The sequence below is a fragment of the Haliotis rufescens genome, unplaced genomic scaffold (assembly GCF_023055435.1).
Source record: "Haliotis rufescens isolate VD_foot unplaced genomic scaffold, xgHalRufe1.0.p SCAF_5, whole genome shotgun sequence".
In the NCBI taxonomy this organism is placed as follows: Eukaryota; Metazoa; Mollusca; class Gastropoda; order Lepetellida; family Haliotidae; genus Haliotis; species Haliotis rufescens.
In genome coordinates this window covers 39707992-39725015 of record NW_025964223.1, presented here as the reverse complement: position 1 = coordinate 39725015, position 17024 = coordinate 39707992, and the positions used below count along the sequence as shown (strand labels likewise).

General features: G+C 39.9%; 2 protein-coding genes across 3 annotated transcripts; both read right to left on the bottom strand.

Moving 5' to 3' along the window:
- Positions 1–891: 891 nt before the first annotated feature.
- Positions 892–5049, bottom strand: LOC125373287. Its single transcript, XM_048384286.1, has 4 exons — positions 4992–5049; positions 4050–4078; positions 2669–2752; positions 892–2015 (listed from the first exon to the last, which is right to left on the bottom strand). The coding sequence occupies exons 1-4, from the start codon at positions 5047–5049 to the stop codon at positions 1311–1313; spliced, it is 876 nt and encodes a 291-aa protein (XP_048240243.1). The 3' UTR covers positions 892–1310.
- Positions 5050–9713: 4664 nt separating this feature from the next.
- Positions 9714–14402, bottom strand: LOC124112418. 2 transcript variants are annotated; one of them, XM_048383537.1, is made up of 2 exons: positions 12885–14402; positions 9714–12544 (listed from the first exon to the last, which is right to left on the bottom strand). In XM_048383537.1, the coding sequence occupies exon 2, from the start codon at positions 12533–12535 to the stop codon at positions 11525–11527; it is 1011 nt and encodes a 336-aa protein (XP_048239494.1). In that variant the 5' UTR covers positions 12536–12544; positions 12885–14402; the 3' UTR covers positions 9714–11524. The 2 variants fall into 2 exon arrangements, with proteins under 2 accessions (XP_048239494.1, XP_046328468.2); XM_046472512.2 differs by having other exon boundaries at positions 9714–12968; positions 14265–14386.
- Positions 14403–17024: the final 2622 nt, after the last annotated feature.

The following is a 17024-nucleotide window of genomic DNA, read 5'->3' as shown; positions in this document are numbered from 1 at the left end:
TTTCTGTTATTGAATTTTCTGTCCCTTTTGACACTAGTGTGATTAACAAGATTGAGGAAAAACATGGCAAATATGCAGACCTCGCTTTCGAAATGTCACACTTACATCCCAAGAACCAAGTTGACAACTCCTCATTGTTCTCGGTGCCTTAGGTTTGGTACCTCCCAATCTGTTGACTGAAATTGGGAGAGTACTCAGGTTTGTTGCTAGGAATAAAGCCCTTCTGACAATATGTGTATTGCAGAAGGTTGCAGTGTTGGGGAGTTTTCACTTTCTCCAAAACATTCTTAGTGGGTTTGACTAGGCAGTGCTTCCTGGGAGAAGTCCCATTTGCTGTCTGGGCTGGGTGTAGAGGGGGCAAGAACCCTGAGCTGATTATAAGCCTAACCAGCCTGACTGTGCCAGGATCACCCAAACCCAATTTGCTGCATTTTGTGCTTTAATCTTATAATAATATCTTCTGCAGGACATTCAGCAAAGTCATTTGCACGAGATACAGTGTGTGCTAAATACAGGCGTCAGGTTCATCACACAATGCTTAATTCCCAACCACATAACACCAGTCCTGAAAGAACTGCATTGGCTACCAGTGAGACTGGGAATCATGTCACTGACAAATCTCTTTCACAGAATCAGGTTATGGTTCCAGCAGCTTGTATTTGGGACAATCATTTAAGAGTTTCTGAAAAGAGTAGAGTGAGTGAGTGAGTATGGTTTTACGCCGCTTTTAGCAATATTCCAGCAATATCACGGCGGGGGACACCAGAAATGGGCTTCACACATTGTACCCATGTCAGGAATCGAACCCGGGTCTTCAGCGTGACGAGCGAACGCTTTAACCACTAGGCTACCCGACCGCCCCTGAAAAGAGTAGAAGGGCAGGTGGATATACATGAAGTTCAAACTAAATCTTGAGTCCTGAGCCAAGGAAGGGGTCACCAAGGTGGATCGAGTTTTGGCTGGAGCTAGATCTTGGATCTCTGTTGCTCGACACAGTAATGGCACCTGAATAGATCTGAAATGAAATGAAGCCAAGGTCCACAGCAGGAGAGCTACTGCAACCTTCATTAGATTATTATCCTGGGACTAATTCAAGGAAGAAATCTGTAGAAATACAAAAGAAACCCGAAATGAGAAAATGCATTACAAGTGCAGAAGGGGGGGGGGGGGGTATGGTAATGGTAAATCGTTTCTTTCTGCTTTTACATGTTTAGTATATTTCAAAAAGAAACTGGGCAATCTGGGATAAAGTTTAAATTGAGCTCTCGCCAAAACTTTCATTCATTCTGGCTGATATCTTGTGACTGGATTCACAGCTGAAAGGAATAGGCTATGAGGATGGATTCACTGAAATCCTCAATACTTGATACTTGGCTGATGGTCCGAGACAGGCTGGAACCACTGCTCCCAGGAACAGAGCTGACAATGGATTTCATCAAAGTCTGGCTGTAGTCTTGTGACAGGTTGCTTTCACTGCTGAAGATGGAATCATCCAAATCTTGGCCCAATGACGTCTGGCTGATTGTTTCTTCATCTAGACTGCATGCACTGGTAATTGAAGGCAGCCTGAAGGTGGAATCATGAAACTCAGGGCCCGATGGCGTCTGGCTGATTGATGCTTGATCTAGGCTGCAAGCACTGTCAACCTGAAGCTTCCTGAATGTTGAATCATCAAAATCTGGGCCCAATGACGTCTCGCTGATTGTTGGTAGATCCAGGCTGCATTCACTGTCGACCGGAAGAGGCTGGAAGCTCGAAACAGCGATATCTGGGCCCAATGATGCCTGGCTGATTGCTGCTTCACCTATGCTGCATTCACTGTCAATTGGAAGCGGCTGGAATGTAGAATCATCAAAATCCGGGCCCAATGAAGTCTGGCTAATTGTTGTAAGATCAAGACTGCATTCACTGTCAACTGGAAGAGGCTGGAAGCTGGAAACATCGAAACCCGGGCCCAATGAAGTCTGGCTGATTGTTTCTTGATGTAGGCTGCATGCGCTGTCAACTTGTAGAGGCTGGAAGGTGGAAACATCGAAATCAGTACAGTTAGAAGTAAAGTTAGGATAGTCTGAATGAAGCACACTAGTATTTGGACTGAAAAAACCTGCATTATGAATATTCAGATACTGGTTTGGGATGAAGGATGGGAAGGAAATAGGTTGTTCAAACTGTTGTAGGATGCTATTGTAGAAGATGGAGGATCTAGGGGTGGGGCATATTAAGCTGGTGGACCTCATTGTAGGACTGGAGGGGATGACAGCATCAGTTTCGGGGCAGGGAGGGTCATCCAGGTTCACCCAACTCTCACTGGGACACAGCATGTTGTGTCTCTGAAGTATCAATGTGGGATTTATTTAGATTCATTTCACACAAAGGACAAAATACAGGTATTGACACGTGTTAAGCTTGTTTACATGAGTGGTTTACATTGTATACTTATACAGGGATTTTGATGGAGACAATTGGCTTGAGGACATTTTCATCATTTTATCAACTATATATAAATATATACCAAATTTTAAACAATCTGTTGGACATTTTAGATGACAATCAATGTCTTGGAAGTGAACCAATCTAAAAACCCTGCCTCGATGAATGTAAAAGCTAGAGTTCTTGTGTTTTGAAGTTGGACATGTCAATATTATGTGTGTTGTTTAGATGAGAATACCTCTAGAGTTGATCTTTGCACCAGATCAAGGTGAAACACAGGAAAAACTGTAGAATCCAGATAATCGATCACAACAACAGAAACCTGTCAACAAGATAGACATGAAGTTACTTATAACATCTTGATGTTTTATCAGTATAAATAGAGTGGGCTTTTTTATATCGAAAGATGCTTTTATGTTATAACTATAAGCATATTTCATGGCTAAAAGCTAAATACCAAAAGTCGTTATGAAGACAGTGTGAGCGGCAAAGTACATGTCTCCCACACTTGCTAGGCATGTAGTAATGACAATGAGGTAATAAAAAAAACAACCTAGGACCTGTAACAGGGTGAGAAAATTATAATATTGTCATAATTCATCTTTATTTAAACAAGTCCACAAAAAGTATCTGTTTAGAAGAAAGAGAATAATAAGAATAGAAATAAAGAGGAAAAAAGAAATAACTGCAATAGAACATAAAAGTATGGAATATGTATAGTCACTGGTAATGTACATTCATAGTCGTTCGACATAGTTACTGACTTTTGATTTGAGATATCAATTAAATGACATGAGTAAATTTTCATCATTTGATCAACCTTTCAAAGGACATTCTTCTATATCACATGTATCATCATTAAATAATGAAAGTAGTTTGAAATCAGGAACAGAAGAATACTGGACTTGATGTGCAGTTAGGATTCCAACCAAATCTGACTAAAAATATTATTAGGCCTTTTGAAGGCCTAAGACATCATTCTCAATTTTCGAAAGCACAGGGACTGGAAAATATCACAGTGCGTTTGACAGACTGTGGCAGTAACTTGCTGCTTGCCAAAACCTGTCAGTTTGATGGATCTTCCCTAGACTTTTTTTTGCGAAACAAAGCTTTAGCGTTTTAGCCCACAGAAACCGATGACGGTTTAGACAACACCCCATCATTTTCAGTAGATCTAAGATCATCTTAGTGTTCATGTATGGACCTTTATTAGCAAAGCTTACTAGACTGAAAGAAAGGTTTACTAGACTTGGGCTACGGACTGGTGGCTAAAGACACAGACTGCTGTTTAGGTGAATCGATGACGTTTTTGTGTGGGGCCGTTCATAAACATGATCAGAATTGAGGTCAATTTGGGGGTCGAAACAACCGTGGTGGCTCCAGAATTACCGAAATACTTACAACGTGCGTCTAAATATGATAGGCAAACAAGCTGGTAAATCAAGGAATAGATAATACAACAGTAATCTTAAGGAAAACGTAAGCAAAATGGGCTTCAAAATGTTGAATATTTGCTGGTTGTCAAAGATGGCCTGTTTTGTTTACAATTCCAACAACAAAAATCCAGAGACATTTCGGGAGAAACCAAAAGGAATTCATACAAAATAACATCTACAAACCTGTCTGCAGAAACAAGAAGGCACTTGAACTCAAACAGGTCTCTGAAATCTGTTAAAATAACAACTGAAATAGCAACGATACGCTTCTGTCAACGAAGAATCGTAGGAGCCGGGTCTTGAACTTGTTTTGAACTGTTACCGTAGCAACACCGGAAATAGATTTGAACCAAACGTTTTTTGTATTCACGAATGGAAATATGCTTCTATATCCAGTAGAACATTATTTAAATCATAATCGCAAAATAAAACTTACATTTAAATAAAATGTACTGCTGGTTGCCGACTCTCTGTGCGCTGCGTCAACTTTGTAACATGTAGAGACGGAGCCTGGCGGAAAGGAAACTAGTCAACTCGTTCACACGAAGACCCGCAAATTATCGCGCAACATCAATGACAATCGTTAGCGATAATAGGAGTTAGTCTCTTTTAGGTTTAAACGTGACATGACGGTGCCTATGAAGATTGAAGAAAATGTTTATTCAAAATAATACAAGAGTCAGTTGTCTGTATCAAAAGTCTTTTGTGAAGAATATTTGAGAAAGTGCCTAAAGACGATCGGATGTATAAGTGGTTCCCCATGCTTGTCAGTCTGGGTTGATTATTTAAACTGAATTATCTGAATAAAGAAACAGGTGAAAGAAATGAGTACATAATACACGTACATTTTCTGGGGATTTGAACAGTGGCCATTAAATCTTATGTTCAAGGAATTAATAATATCATATTTTTAAAAAAAGTGTCATTCGTTTTTTAACCGGCATAAAATTAAGCTCGTGCATGAAGCCGATGTAGTAGGCTCAAACGACACCCTCTTAACTCGACCCTAGCGTCTAGGCGGAAAGGGGAGGGGGGGAGGGGGGGGGGGAGGCTTCAACCCTGCGGTACATTAGACGAATGGGTCACCTTCATCCTTTTATTATACTAGAAGTGCCGACTTCCTACATTTGCCGCCATTGGTTCCGATTCGGCTGTCCGTATACACGGGACTGATTACATTCATATTTGTGTGTAAGAGTAAAAGCGAAACATAATCGCCATGGTTACATACATATAATTAAATAAACACGCCCCTATTTATACACAATTCTTATTCTGACAAAATGAATCCCAAATAGGCCCAAGTATTATATCCTTTATTTGTAAATACCACACTGTGATTGTGGGCTTTTACAAAATGTAATAGTCTCAGACCTGCATCACTTCTGGATTTCCTCCCATTCTGAGCAGACACGCCGTTTGTAAACTGAAAAACTGTATAATGCGGCGTGAAAAGTCACCCACTCACTTACATGACATACCGACCCGTGTAGATCCGGGTTAGAATACGTCTTCTGCACCTATGATTGCCGAAAGAGGTGACTATATGCTTGTCGTAAGAGGCGACTAACGGGAGCGGGTGGTCAGGCTCGCTGACTTGGTTGATGCATGTCATCGTATCCCAATTGCGTGGATCCATGCTCATGTTATCAATCACTGGATTGTCTGGTTCAGATTCGATTTTTTACAGACCACCGTCATATGGCTGGAATATTGCTGAGTGCGGCGTTAAACAACAAACAAACAAACAAACTTAAACACAGACTGCAGACTGCTGACATGGATGTCAAACAAACATGACATACCGTTATCATATACTAACTTGCAAGACAAAAATATATTGTTGGACTCAGGTTTTCTGACTTTTGGACTGTGAATATGACCTTGTTAATGGTGCGTCATCGTAAACTGACAGCTGTATCATTGCTCATTGTATCAACCACTGGGACTTCTACCCAGACGATTATGTCCAGGCAGCAGTGATATACTTAGAGTATTGATGATTATATTTCTTTCCATCTTTGGCTTGGTTTTTTCGTGTTTATCGCCGCGTTAACGTCACTTCCAAACACTGTGTTCACAGGTTCCTTCTCTGTTCAAGGTAAGCAGGTTCACAGAGTCATTATTTTTACTTTATATATGTGTGTGCATTATTTAATGGTTTATTGGTGTATTTACATGTATATTTGTTCATTTAGTTGAAATCATGTTGCATATATGAGGTGCACTTAGCTTTCGATGAATATGTAAAATGAATGCCCACACTTGTAATCCCTATGTACTGGGAGCCTTTGGTGTTATTTTTACTGTATGACTATGATAGTTACATGTTTGGTATTGTTTCAATATCACACTGTGTTTTCTGTATATGAGTTAGGTTTATAAACTATGCTAATATGAAAACACAATAACCGTAGTTATTGTAAAATATATTACTCATATATTGTAATATTTACCAGAGATACCAAGGGCGATTTTGTTCAGTTTACATACGCTTCATTGACTATTAAAGAAATAATTGGTGTGAAAACTTTCACGAAAGGCTACAGCAATAGATTTGTGATAGTATCATCATCTGAGAGATTTTTTAAGTTTGACGTTTATTGCTTTGTGTACTGTAGTCTCATATGTTCACTTTTATCAGTGGTGGGACAAGGGTGGACCAGTTGTCTGAGGCGCCGCAATTCGCTGTGAAGAGTTGCGTCCCTTAGAAACGCCAGAAACCTATAGACGTGGATTTAACTCCGGTTCACCCCGGTTATGTTTCTAGGTTTCTCAGCACCATACCCATGCTAGTGGGTAACCCCAAAGTGGTAAACGTCTGAGACCTGCATCACCATGGGCTTTCCTCCCACACTAAGCCGACACACCATAAGTAAAATATATTGTTTTAAGCGGTGTTTGACCCAGCTCACTCACTCACCCGCCTGAACAGTGTGAATACTGTCGTCATGTAAAAGATGTTATGTGTAAAAATATAATTTTTGTTTAACACTCTCAACACTTTCGTGCACACAGAGAGAGGTTTAGCACTGTGTTGATGACTCAAGGCAAGTTTTCCTGCTATATATTTTGTTTCCTACTCAAGGCAGCTTACAGGAATGGCATAAATACTCCACAGCATGCTTGTATTTAATGATAAGGTTTTTTGACCAGCCGACTTTTGTTCCAATCATGATACGTAGCCTGCCAGCCTCATACCAGTGCTCATGCATTTCAATAGTGGGAAGCGTCAGCCGAGCCCAATATTTTTCTGCAAACTATAACCTAATATACAGCAACTACAGACACCATAACGAATTTCATGTCAAAACTTAAAACTCAAAACTAACACTAACAACGTTAAGGATCAAAGGGAGACTACTCTTCAAGCCCCAGAGGCCAAACCTTGTTGATAATTTTAACTTTATATACACTTTATTATGACGGTGATCCAAAAAAATATTAACGTCCTTGCACATCAAAATTAATTATATTAAAACACAGAACAGTGTCGAATAACGAACTTCTGTACCAGAATTTTCATGTGAAATATGTGACGTGGGTGTTGGAAAATCCAAAATGGCTGTAACTGACGGTACACGTCACATATTAGGTCAGTATCAACCATCCTGGATTTTTACTGACGGTATACGGGCTCATGTGGGGTCAGTAGTTCTGCTCTCTGATTGCTCACTCTCACTTTGAGGCATGCTAAAATATTATTTGTTTTATTGTTACCTCACTACTAATGGAATTGGATCTTGATGAATCTTGGTAAACAGTGTTTATTTAGAACCATTTATTTGTGTTATTTGGATAACTATGTCAAATGGGAATCATACTGACTGATTCTCTCCCTAGTGACAGTCCTTTGTGTGACCCAGTGGTGTTTGTCATGCCAGGACCTGCCTGTCACAGGTTCAAAGACCACTCTTGTTCCAATCAAAATACTAAGCCTGTCATCCTCGTACAGTGCTCATGCATTTCATTAGTGGGAAACCACTACAAGCCTCTGTCACTTTGAGCAGACGCACTGTGATATGACTGAAACACTGGCTAAAGCAGAGTTAAACTCAACCCACTCACTCACTCCCTGATTAGGGGAATAAAAACATAAGACAAAATTGTGCCTCCAATTAAAATCGTATTTATTAAGTCCATAAAAAAATAAGTTGTCTTATTAATTGTGTGTCAGATATTTCAAGGGGAAAACAAATACATTGTTTTACACTTAAAGTGGCCTCCACCTCCCCATATAGCCACACCTTCACCACCAAAACATATCCACTGAAATAAAAAATAGTAATCATGGTAATTACTGGCAGTTCAAATAAACAACAGGCAGTCTGTACATTTTTGATATATATACATACCATGCAGATTATACATATCAATAAACATCAGTGATTCGTTATGATTGCTAAGTTGTGCAGTAAAACCAAATTTGGCAGATTTGTATTTATCTTTTAACAAGCAAAAAATTACTAGTAAAGGTGGCCTCCACCTCCCCTTATAGCCAAACCTTCGCCACCAAAACATATCCACTGAATAAAATAATAGCAAGAGAGAGATGTATAAGTGAAGTAAACTTGGCTTTATGAAATACTTATCAATGAACACCAGTGATTCAATATGATTGCTAAGTTGTACAGTAAAACCAAATTAATGCCAGATTTGTATTTATTTTTTAACAAGCAAACAATTACTAGTAAAGGTGGCCTCCACCTCCCCTTATAGCCACACCTTCACCACCAACAAGCATATCCCCTGAAATAAATAGTAGTTATTGCACGTTATACCAAGGAGAGGGAGGGGGTTATGGGTTACCACACACAGGACGCCCTTGCCAATTAGAACAAGGGCTGAGGGTGTGCAGGTCCTAGTGCTACTAAGCTTCTAGTAAATTACACAAAAAGCTATTGTTGTCATGGCAACTACCTCTGTCAATGTCAATGAGCAGCTCCCTCTACTGCCCTAAGGCAACTACCGTTGTAAAAGGATTGTGGCAACTTCCGCTGCCAGTGACATGATAACTTCCACTGTTTGGCCCTGGAAGCAACTACTGCTGCTTGGAGAAAATAGCAGCTAATGTTGTAAAAACATCGTGGCAACTACCGCTAGCAGGGACATGATAACTACCGCTGCCGGCCTAAATGACAACTACCACTTGTGGGCCAATATATGTGGCAATTGGTTGCCCAACTTAAAGGGGAAGTGTACACGCAAAAATCACTTTCTTTCTTTTTCTAAACAAAACGCAATTTTAGAATTAGTTAGTATCTGTGTTTGAAAATATACACTCATTTTTTTCACAGTGAAAGTAGGAAGCTCACAATAGTGTGAAAATGATATGCCGTTATGAGGCCTTCGTTTTTCGAGCTAAACTGGCCTGAGTTATCCCCCTTAGATTATGACGTAATTGGTGCCAATTCAACTGGGTCCCTGTCTATTCTGAACGCAAAAGATATCAAGTACAAGTTTGCGGTAAAACAACATGGCCTACGACACACTCCGGCGCAGTGGTGACTCAGCATAACACTATGCTGGCTGGCATCTGAGACGCTAGAATCACAAAACTGTACCTACACCACGTGAAGCGGCTCTAACAAAGCATGATGACGTCATAATGTTTATCAATTGGCACCAATGACGTCATATTGCAAGGGGCATAAGCCATGGTGTTTTTGTTATGGAAATAGAACACTTGGTAAATGTGAAAAATATAAATCGTTTTAATGCAAAACATATGTTAATTAATTGTGATATTTTTATATTTTTGTCTATGACACTTCTAGGTTAACACTTTTATTGTGGAAAAAGTACAAGAAAAATTGGTTCATTTCCGTGTGAACTTGCCCTTTAAGCAATGTTTATGATGCCACAAGTGAAAAACCATGAAAGACCAGGTTGCCAATGAAAAGCAGGTAAACTCCTAAAATAACTGATCTTTGGTGATAGTGAATGATGCCAATTACTGTCAGTATGTAGCACGCTCGCAACCCAAGTACCAAGTTGTCCGACTCCCCATTGTTCTTGGTGCCTTAGGTTTAGTACCTCCAAATCTGTTGACTGACATTGGGAGAGTACCCGGGTTTGTTGCCAGAAATACAGCCCTTCTGACAATCTGGGTAATGCAGAAGGCTGCAGTGTTAGGGAGTCTTAACATTCTCAGAAATGTTCTGGGACGGTTTGACTTGGCAGCCCTTCCTGGGAGAAGTCCCATTTGCTGTCTGGGCAACATGTAGAGGAGGCAAGGACCCTGAGCTGATGATGAGCCTAACAAGCCTGACTGTGCCAGATCAGTCAAATCCACCCACAGCAGACCAACAATATGTAGAGGGCGTCATAGAAAATCATCAATACAAAATTCTTTGGAATAGGCCAGTATACAGCCTCACACCTGTCCAGGCCAACAAACCTGACAAACCTGAAAAGTCGAATGAAATCATTTCTGTTATTGAATTTTCTGTCCCTTTTGACACTAATGTGATTAACAAGATTGAGGAAAAACATGGCAAATATGCAGACCTCGCTTTCGAAATGTCACGCTTACATCCCAAGAACCAAGTTGACAACTCCTCATTGTTCTCGGTGCCTTAGGTTTGGTACCTCCCAATCTGTTGACTGAAATTGGGAGAGTACCCAGGTTTGTTGCTAGGAATAAAGCCCTTCTGACAATATGTGTATTGCAGAAGGTTGCAGTGTTGGGGAGTTTTCACTTTCTCCAAAACATTCTTAGTGGGTTTGACTAGGCAGCGCTTCCTGGGAGAATTCCCATTTGCTGTCTGGGCTGGGTGTAGAGGGGGCAAGAACCCTGAGCTGATTATAAGCCTAACCAGCCTGACTGTGCCAGGATCACCCAAACCCAATTTGCTGCATTTTGTGCTTTAATCTTATAATAATATCCCCTGCAGGACATTCAGCAAAGTCATTTGCACGAGATACAGTGTGTGCTAAATACAGGCGTCAGGCTCATCACACAATGCTTAATTCCCTACCACATAACACCGGTCCTGAAAGAACTGCATTGGCTACCAGTGAGACTGGGAATCATGTCACTGACAAATCTCTTTCACAGAATCAAGTTATGGTTCCAGCAGCTTGTATTTGGGACAATCATTTAAGAGTTTCTGGAAAGAAAATGGGCTTCACACATTGTACCCATGTCAGGAATCGAACCCGGGTCTTCAGCCTGACGAGCGAACGCTTTAACCACTAGGCTACCCGACCGCCCCTGAAAAGAGTAGAAGGGCAGGTGGATATACATGAAGTTCAAACTAAATCTTGAGTCCTGAGCCAAGGAAGGGGTCACCAAGGTGGATGGAGTTTTGGCTGGAGCTAGATCTTGGATCTCTGTTGCTCGACACAGTAATGGCACCTGAATAGATCTGAAATGAAATGAAGCCAAGGTCCACAGCAGGAGAGCTACTGCAACCTTCATAAGATTATTATCCTGGGACTAATTCAAAGAAGAAATCTGTTGAAATACAAAAGAAACCCGAAATGAGAAAATGCATTACAAGTGCAGAAGGGGGGTTATGGTAATGGTAAATCGTTTCTTTCTGCTTTTACATGTTTAGTATATTTCAAAAAGAAACTGGGCAATCTGGGATAAAGTTTAAATTGAGCTCTTGCCAAAACTTTCATTCATTCTGGCTGATATCTTGTGACTGGATTCACAGCTGAAAGGAATAGGCTATGAGGATGGATTCACTGAAATCCTCAATACTTGATACTTGGCTGATGGTCTGAGACAGGCTGGAACCACTGCGCCCAGGAACAGGGCTGACAAAGGATTTCATCAAAGTCTGGCTGTAGTCTTGTGACAGGTTGCTTTCACTGCTGAAGATGGAATCATCCAAATCTGGGCCCAATGACGTCTGGCTGATTGTTTCTTCATCTAGACTGCATGCACTGGTAATTGAAGGCAGCCTGAAGGTGGAATCATGAAACTCAGGGCCCAATGACGTCTGGCTGATTGATGCTTGATCTAGGCTGCAAGCACTGTCAACCTGAAGCTTCCTGAATGTGGAATCATCAAAATCTGGGCCCAATGACGTCTCGCTGATTGTTGGTAGATCCAGGCTGCATTCACTGTCGACCGGAAGAGGCTGGAAGCTCGAAACAGCTATATCTGGGCCCAATGATGCCTGGCTGATTGCTGCTTCACCTATGCTGCATTCACTGTCAATTGGAAGCGGCTGGAATGTAGAATCATCAAAATCCGGGCCCAATGAAGTCTGGCTAAATGTTGTAAGATCCAGACTGCATTCACTGTCAACAGGAAGAGGCTGGAAGCTGGAAACATCGAAACCCGGGCCCAATGAAGTCTGGCTGATTGTTTCTTGATGTAGGCTGCATGCGCTGTCAACTTGAAGAGGCTGGAAGGTGGAAACATCGAAATCAGTACAGTTAGAAGTAAAGTTAGGATAGTCTGAATGAAGCACACTAGTATTTGGACTGAAAAAACCTGCATTATGAATATTCAGATACTGGTTTGGGATGAAGGATGGGAAGGAAATAGGTTGTTCAAACTGTTGTAGGATGCTATTGTAGAAGATGGAGGATCTAGGGGTGGGGCATATTAGGCTGGTGGACCTCATTGTAGGACTGGAGGGGATGACAGCATCAGTGTCGGGGCAGGGAGGGTCATCCAGGTTCACCCAACTCTCACTGGGACACAGCATGTTGTGTCTCTGAAGTATCAATGTGGGATTTATTTAGATTCATTTCACACAAAGGACAATATACAGGTATTGACACGTGTTAAGCTTGTTTACATGAGTGGTTTACATTGTGTACTTATACAGGGATTTTGATGGAGACAATTGGCTTGAGGACATTTTCATCATTTTATCAACTATATATAAATATATACCAAATTTTAAAACAATCTGTTGGACATTTTAGATGACAATCCATGTCTTGGAAAGTGAACCAATCTAAAAACCCTGCCTTGATGAATGTAAAAGCTAGAGTTCTTGTGTTTTGAAGTTGGACATGTCAATATTATGTGTGTTGTTTAGATGAGAATACCTCTAGAGTTGATCTTTGCACCAGATCAAGGTGAAACACAGGAAAAACTGTAGAATCCAGATAATCGATCAAAACAACAGAAACCTGTCAACAAGATAGACATGAAGTTACTTCTAACATCTTGATGTTTCATCAGTATAAATAGAGTGGGCTTTTTTATATCGAAAGATGCTTTTATGTTATAACTATAAGCATATTTCATGGCTAAAAGCTAAATACCAAAAGTCGTTATGAAGACAGTGTGACTGGCAAAGTACATGTCTCCCACACTTGCTAGGCATGTAGTAATGACAATGAGGTAATTAAAAAAACAACCTAGGACCTGTTACAGGGTGAGAAAATAATAATATTGTCATAATTCATCTTTATTTAAACAAGTCCACAAAAAGTATCTGTTTAGAAGAAAGAGAATAATAAGAAGAATAATAAAGAGGAAAAAAGAAATAACTGCAATAGAACATAAAAGTATGGAATATGTATAGTCACTGGTAATGTACATTCATAGTCGTTCGACATAGTTACTGACTTTTGATTTGAGATATCAATTAAATGACATGAGTAAATTTTCATCATTTGATCAACCTTTCAAAGGACATTCTTCTATATCACATGTATCATCATTAAATAATGAAAGTAGTTTGAAATCAGGAACAGAAGATTACTGGACTTGATGTGCAGTTAGGATTCCAACCAGATCTGACTAAAAATATTATTAGGCCTTTTGAAGGCCTAAGACATCATTCTCAATTTTCGAAAGCACAGGGACTGGAAAATATCACAGTGCGTTTGACAGCCTGTGGCAGTAACTTGCTGCTTGCCAAAACCTGTCAGTTTGATGGATCTTCCCTAGACTTGTTTTGCGAAACAAAGCTTTAGCGTTTTAGCCCACAGAAACCGATGACGGTTTAGACAACACCCCATCATTTTCAGTAGATCTAAGATCATCTTAGTGTTCATGTATGGACCTTTATTAGCAAAGCTTACTAGACTGAAAGAAAAGTTTACTAGACTTGGGCTACGGACTGGTGGCTAAAGTCACAGACTGCGGTTGAGGTGAATCGATGACGTTTTTGTGTGGGCCGTTCATAAACATGATCAGATTTGAGGTCAATTTGGGGGTCGAAACAACCGTGGTGGCTCCAGAATTACCGAAATACTTACAACGTGCGTCTAAATATGATAGGCAAACAAGCTGGTAAATGAAGGAATAGATAATACAACAGTAATCTAAAGGAAAACGTAAGCAAAATGGGCTTCAAAATGTTGAATATTTGCTGGTTGTCAAAGACGGCCTGTTTTGTTTACAATTCCAACAAACACAAATCCGGAGACATTTCGGGAGAAACCAAAAGGAATTCATACAAAATAACATCTACAAACCTGTCTGCAGAAACAAGAAGCCACTTGAACTCAAACAGGTCTCTGAAATCTGTTAAAATAACAACTGAAATAGCAACGATACGCTTCTGTCAACGAAGAATCGTAAGAGCCGGGTCTTGAACTTGTTATGAACTGTTACCGTAGCAACACCGGAAATAGATTTGAACCAAAAGTTTTTTTGTATTCACGAATGGAAATATGCTTCTATATCCAGTAGAACATTATTTAAATAATAATCGCAAAATAAAACTTACATTTAAATAAAATGTACTGCTGGTTGCCGACTCTCTGTGCGCTGCGTCAACTTTGTAACATGTAGAGACGGAGCCTGGCGGAAAGGAAACTAGTCAACTCGTTCACACGAAGACCCGCAAATTATCGCGCAACATCAATGACAATCGTTAGCGATATTAGGAGTTAGTCTCTTTTAGGTTTAAACGTGACATGACGGTGCCGATGAAGATTGAAGAAAATGTTTATTCAAAATAATACAAGAGTCAGTTGTCTGTATCAAAAGTCTTTTGTGAAGAATATTTGAGAAAGTGCCTAAAGACGATCGGATGTATAAGTGGTTCCCCATGCTTGTCAGTCTGGGTTGATTATTTAAACTGAATTATCTGAATAAAGAAACAGGTGAAATAAATGAGTACATAATACACGTACATTTTCTGGGGATTTGAACAGTGGCCATTAAATCTTATGTTAAAGGAATTAATAATATCATATTTTTTTTAAAAAGTGTCATTCGTTTTTTAACCGGCATAAAATTAAGCTGGTGCATGAAGTCGATGTAGTAGGCTCAAACGACACCCTCTTAACTCGACCCTAGCGTCTAGGCGGAAAGGGGAGGGGGGGGAGAGAGAGAGAGGAGGCTTCAACCCTGCGGTACATTGGAGAGTGGGTCACCTTCATCCTTTTATTATACTAGAAGTGCCGACTTCCTACATTTGCCGCCATTGGTTCCGATACGGCTGTCCGTATACACGGGACTGATTACATTCATATTTGTGTGTAAGTGTAAAAGCGAAACATTATCGCCATGGTTACATACATATAATTAAATAAACACGCCCCTATTTATATACACAATTCTTATTCTGACAAAATGAATCCCAAATAGGCCCAAGTATTATGTCCTTTATTTGTAAATACCACACTGTGATTGTGGGCTTTTACAAAATGTAATAGTCTCAGACCTGCATCACTTCTGGATTTCCTCCCATTCTGAGCAGACACGCCGTTTGTATAACTGAAATACTGTATAATGCGGCGTTAAAAGTCACCCACTCACTTACATGACATACCGACCCGTCTAGATCCGGGTTAGAATACGTCTTCTGCACCTATGCTTGTCGTAAGAGGCGACTAATGGGATCGGGTGGTCAGGCTCGCTGACTTGGTTGATGCATGTCATCGTATCCCAATTGCGTGGATCCATGCTCATGTTATCAATCACTGGATTGTCTGGTTCAGATTCGATTTTTTACAGACCACCGTCATATGGCTGGAATATTGCTGAGTGCGGCGTTAAACAACAAACAAACAAACAAACTTAAACACAGACTGCAGACTGCTGACATGGATGTCAAACAAACATGACATACCGTTATCATATACTAACTTGCAAGACAAAAATATATTGTTGGACTCAGGTTTTCTGACTTTTGGACTGTGAATATGACCTTGTTAATGGTGCGTCATCGTAAACTGACAGCTGTATCATTGCTCATTGTATCAACCACTGGGACTTCTACCCAGACGATTATGTCCAGGCAGCAGTGATATACTTAGAGTATTGATGATTATATTTCTTTCCATCTTTGGCTTGGTTTTTTCGTGTTTATCGCCGCGTTAACGTCACTTCCAAACACTGTGTTCACAGGTTCCTTCTCTGTTCAAGGTAAGCAGGTTCACAGAGTCATTATTTTTACTTTATATATGTGTGTGCATTATTTAATGGTTTATTGGTGTATTTACATGTATATTTGTTCATTTAGTTGAAATCATGTTGCATATATGAGGTGCACTTAGCTTTCGATGAATATGTAAAATGAATGCCCACACTTGTAATCCCTATGTACTGGGAGCCTTTGGTGTTATTTTTACTGTATGACTATGATAGTTACATGTTCGGTATTGTTTCAATATCACACTGTGTTTTCTGTATATGAGTTAGGTTTATAAACTATGCTAATATGAAAACACAATTACCGAAGTTATTGTAAAATATATTACTCATAGATTGTATTATTTACCAGAGAAAGATTTAACATTTATTTGTCTTATTGCATTTTGTTTAGGATAACATGTTTGTAATTAGTTTGTAATTATAATGATAATTTGCACGTTAATAAACGGAATCACGCCAAAACACTGTGCTCACGATTTCCTCCTCCTTTGAATGTTTCCAGGTATAATATTTGTTTGTTTGTTTGTTTGTTTGTTTGTTGTTTAACGTCGCAGACAGTGCAGTGATTCATATCATGTGCATCAATCCACACAATTGGGGTCGATGACATGCTTCAACCAAGTCAGTCAGCCTGACCGTCCGATCCCGTTAGTCGCATCTTACGACAGTCGCCTTTTACAGCAAGCAGCGGTTGCTGAAGACCTAATATCACCTACATTTTTAAAGACACCTTGAATTCCAGCATGTAAACTAGACACTTCGCTACAATAACCAAGGGTGAATTTTTCAGAAGTTTATGTACGCTTCATTGACTATTAAAGAAATAATTGGTGTGTAAACTTTCACGAAAG

Excerpts from the sequence above, each read along its gene's own strand:
- LOC125373287 (XM_048384286.1), bottom strand. The coding sequence starts at position 5,049 with ATGAATGTAATCAGTCCCGTGTATACGGACAGCCGAATCGGAACCAAT. Across the intron at positions 2,753-4,049 it reads CTTCTTGTTTCTGCAGACAG|GTTTCTGTTGTTGTGATCGA; the intron begins GTTTGTAGATGT and ends TCTTGTTGACAG. Across the intron at positions 2,016-2,668 it reads TGCAAAGATCAACTCTAGAG|CCTCTACAAGTTGACAGCGC; the intron begins GTATTCTCATCT and ends TCCACCTTCCAG.
- LOC124112418 (XM_048383537.1), bottom strand. The coding sequence starts at position 12,535 with ATGCTGTGTCCCAGTGAGAGTTGGGTGAACCTGGATGACCCTCCCTGC.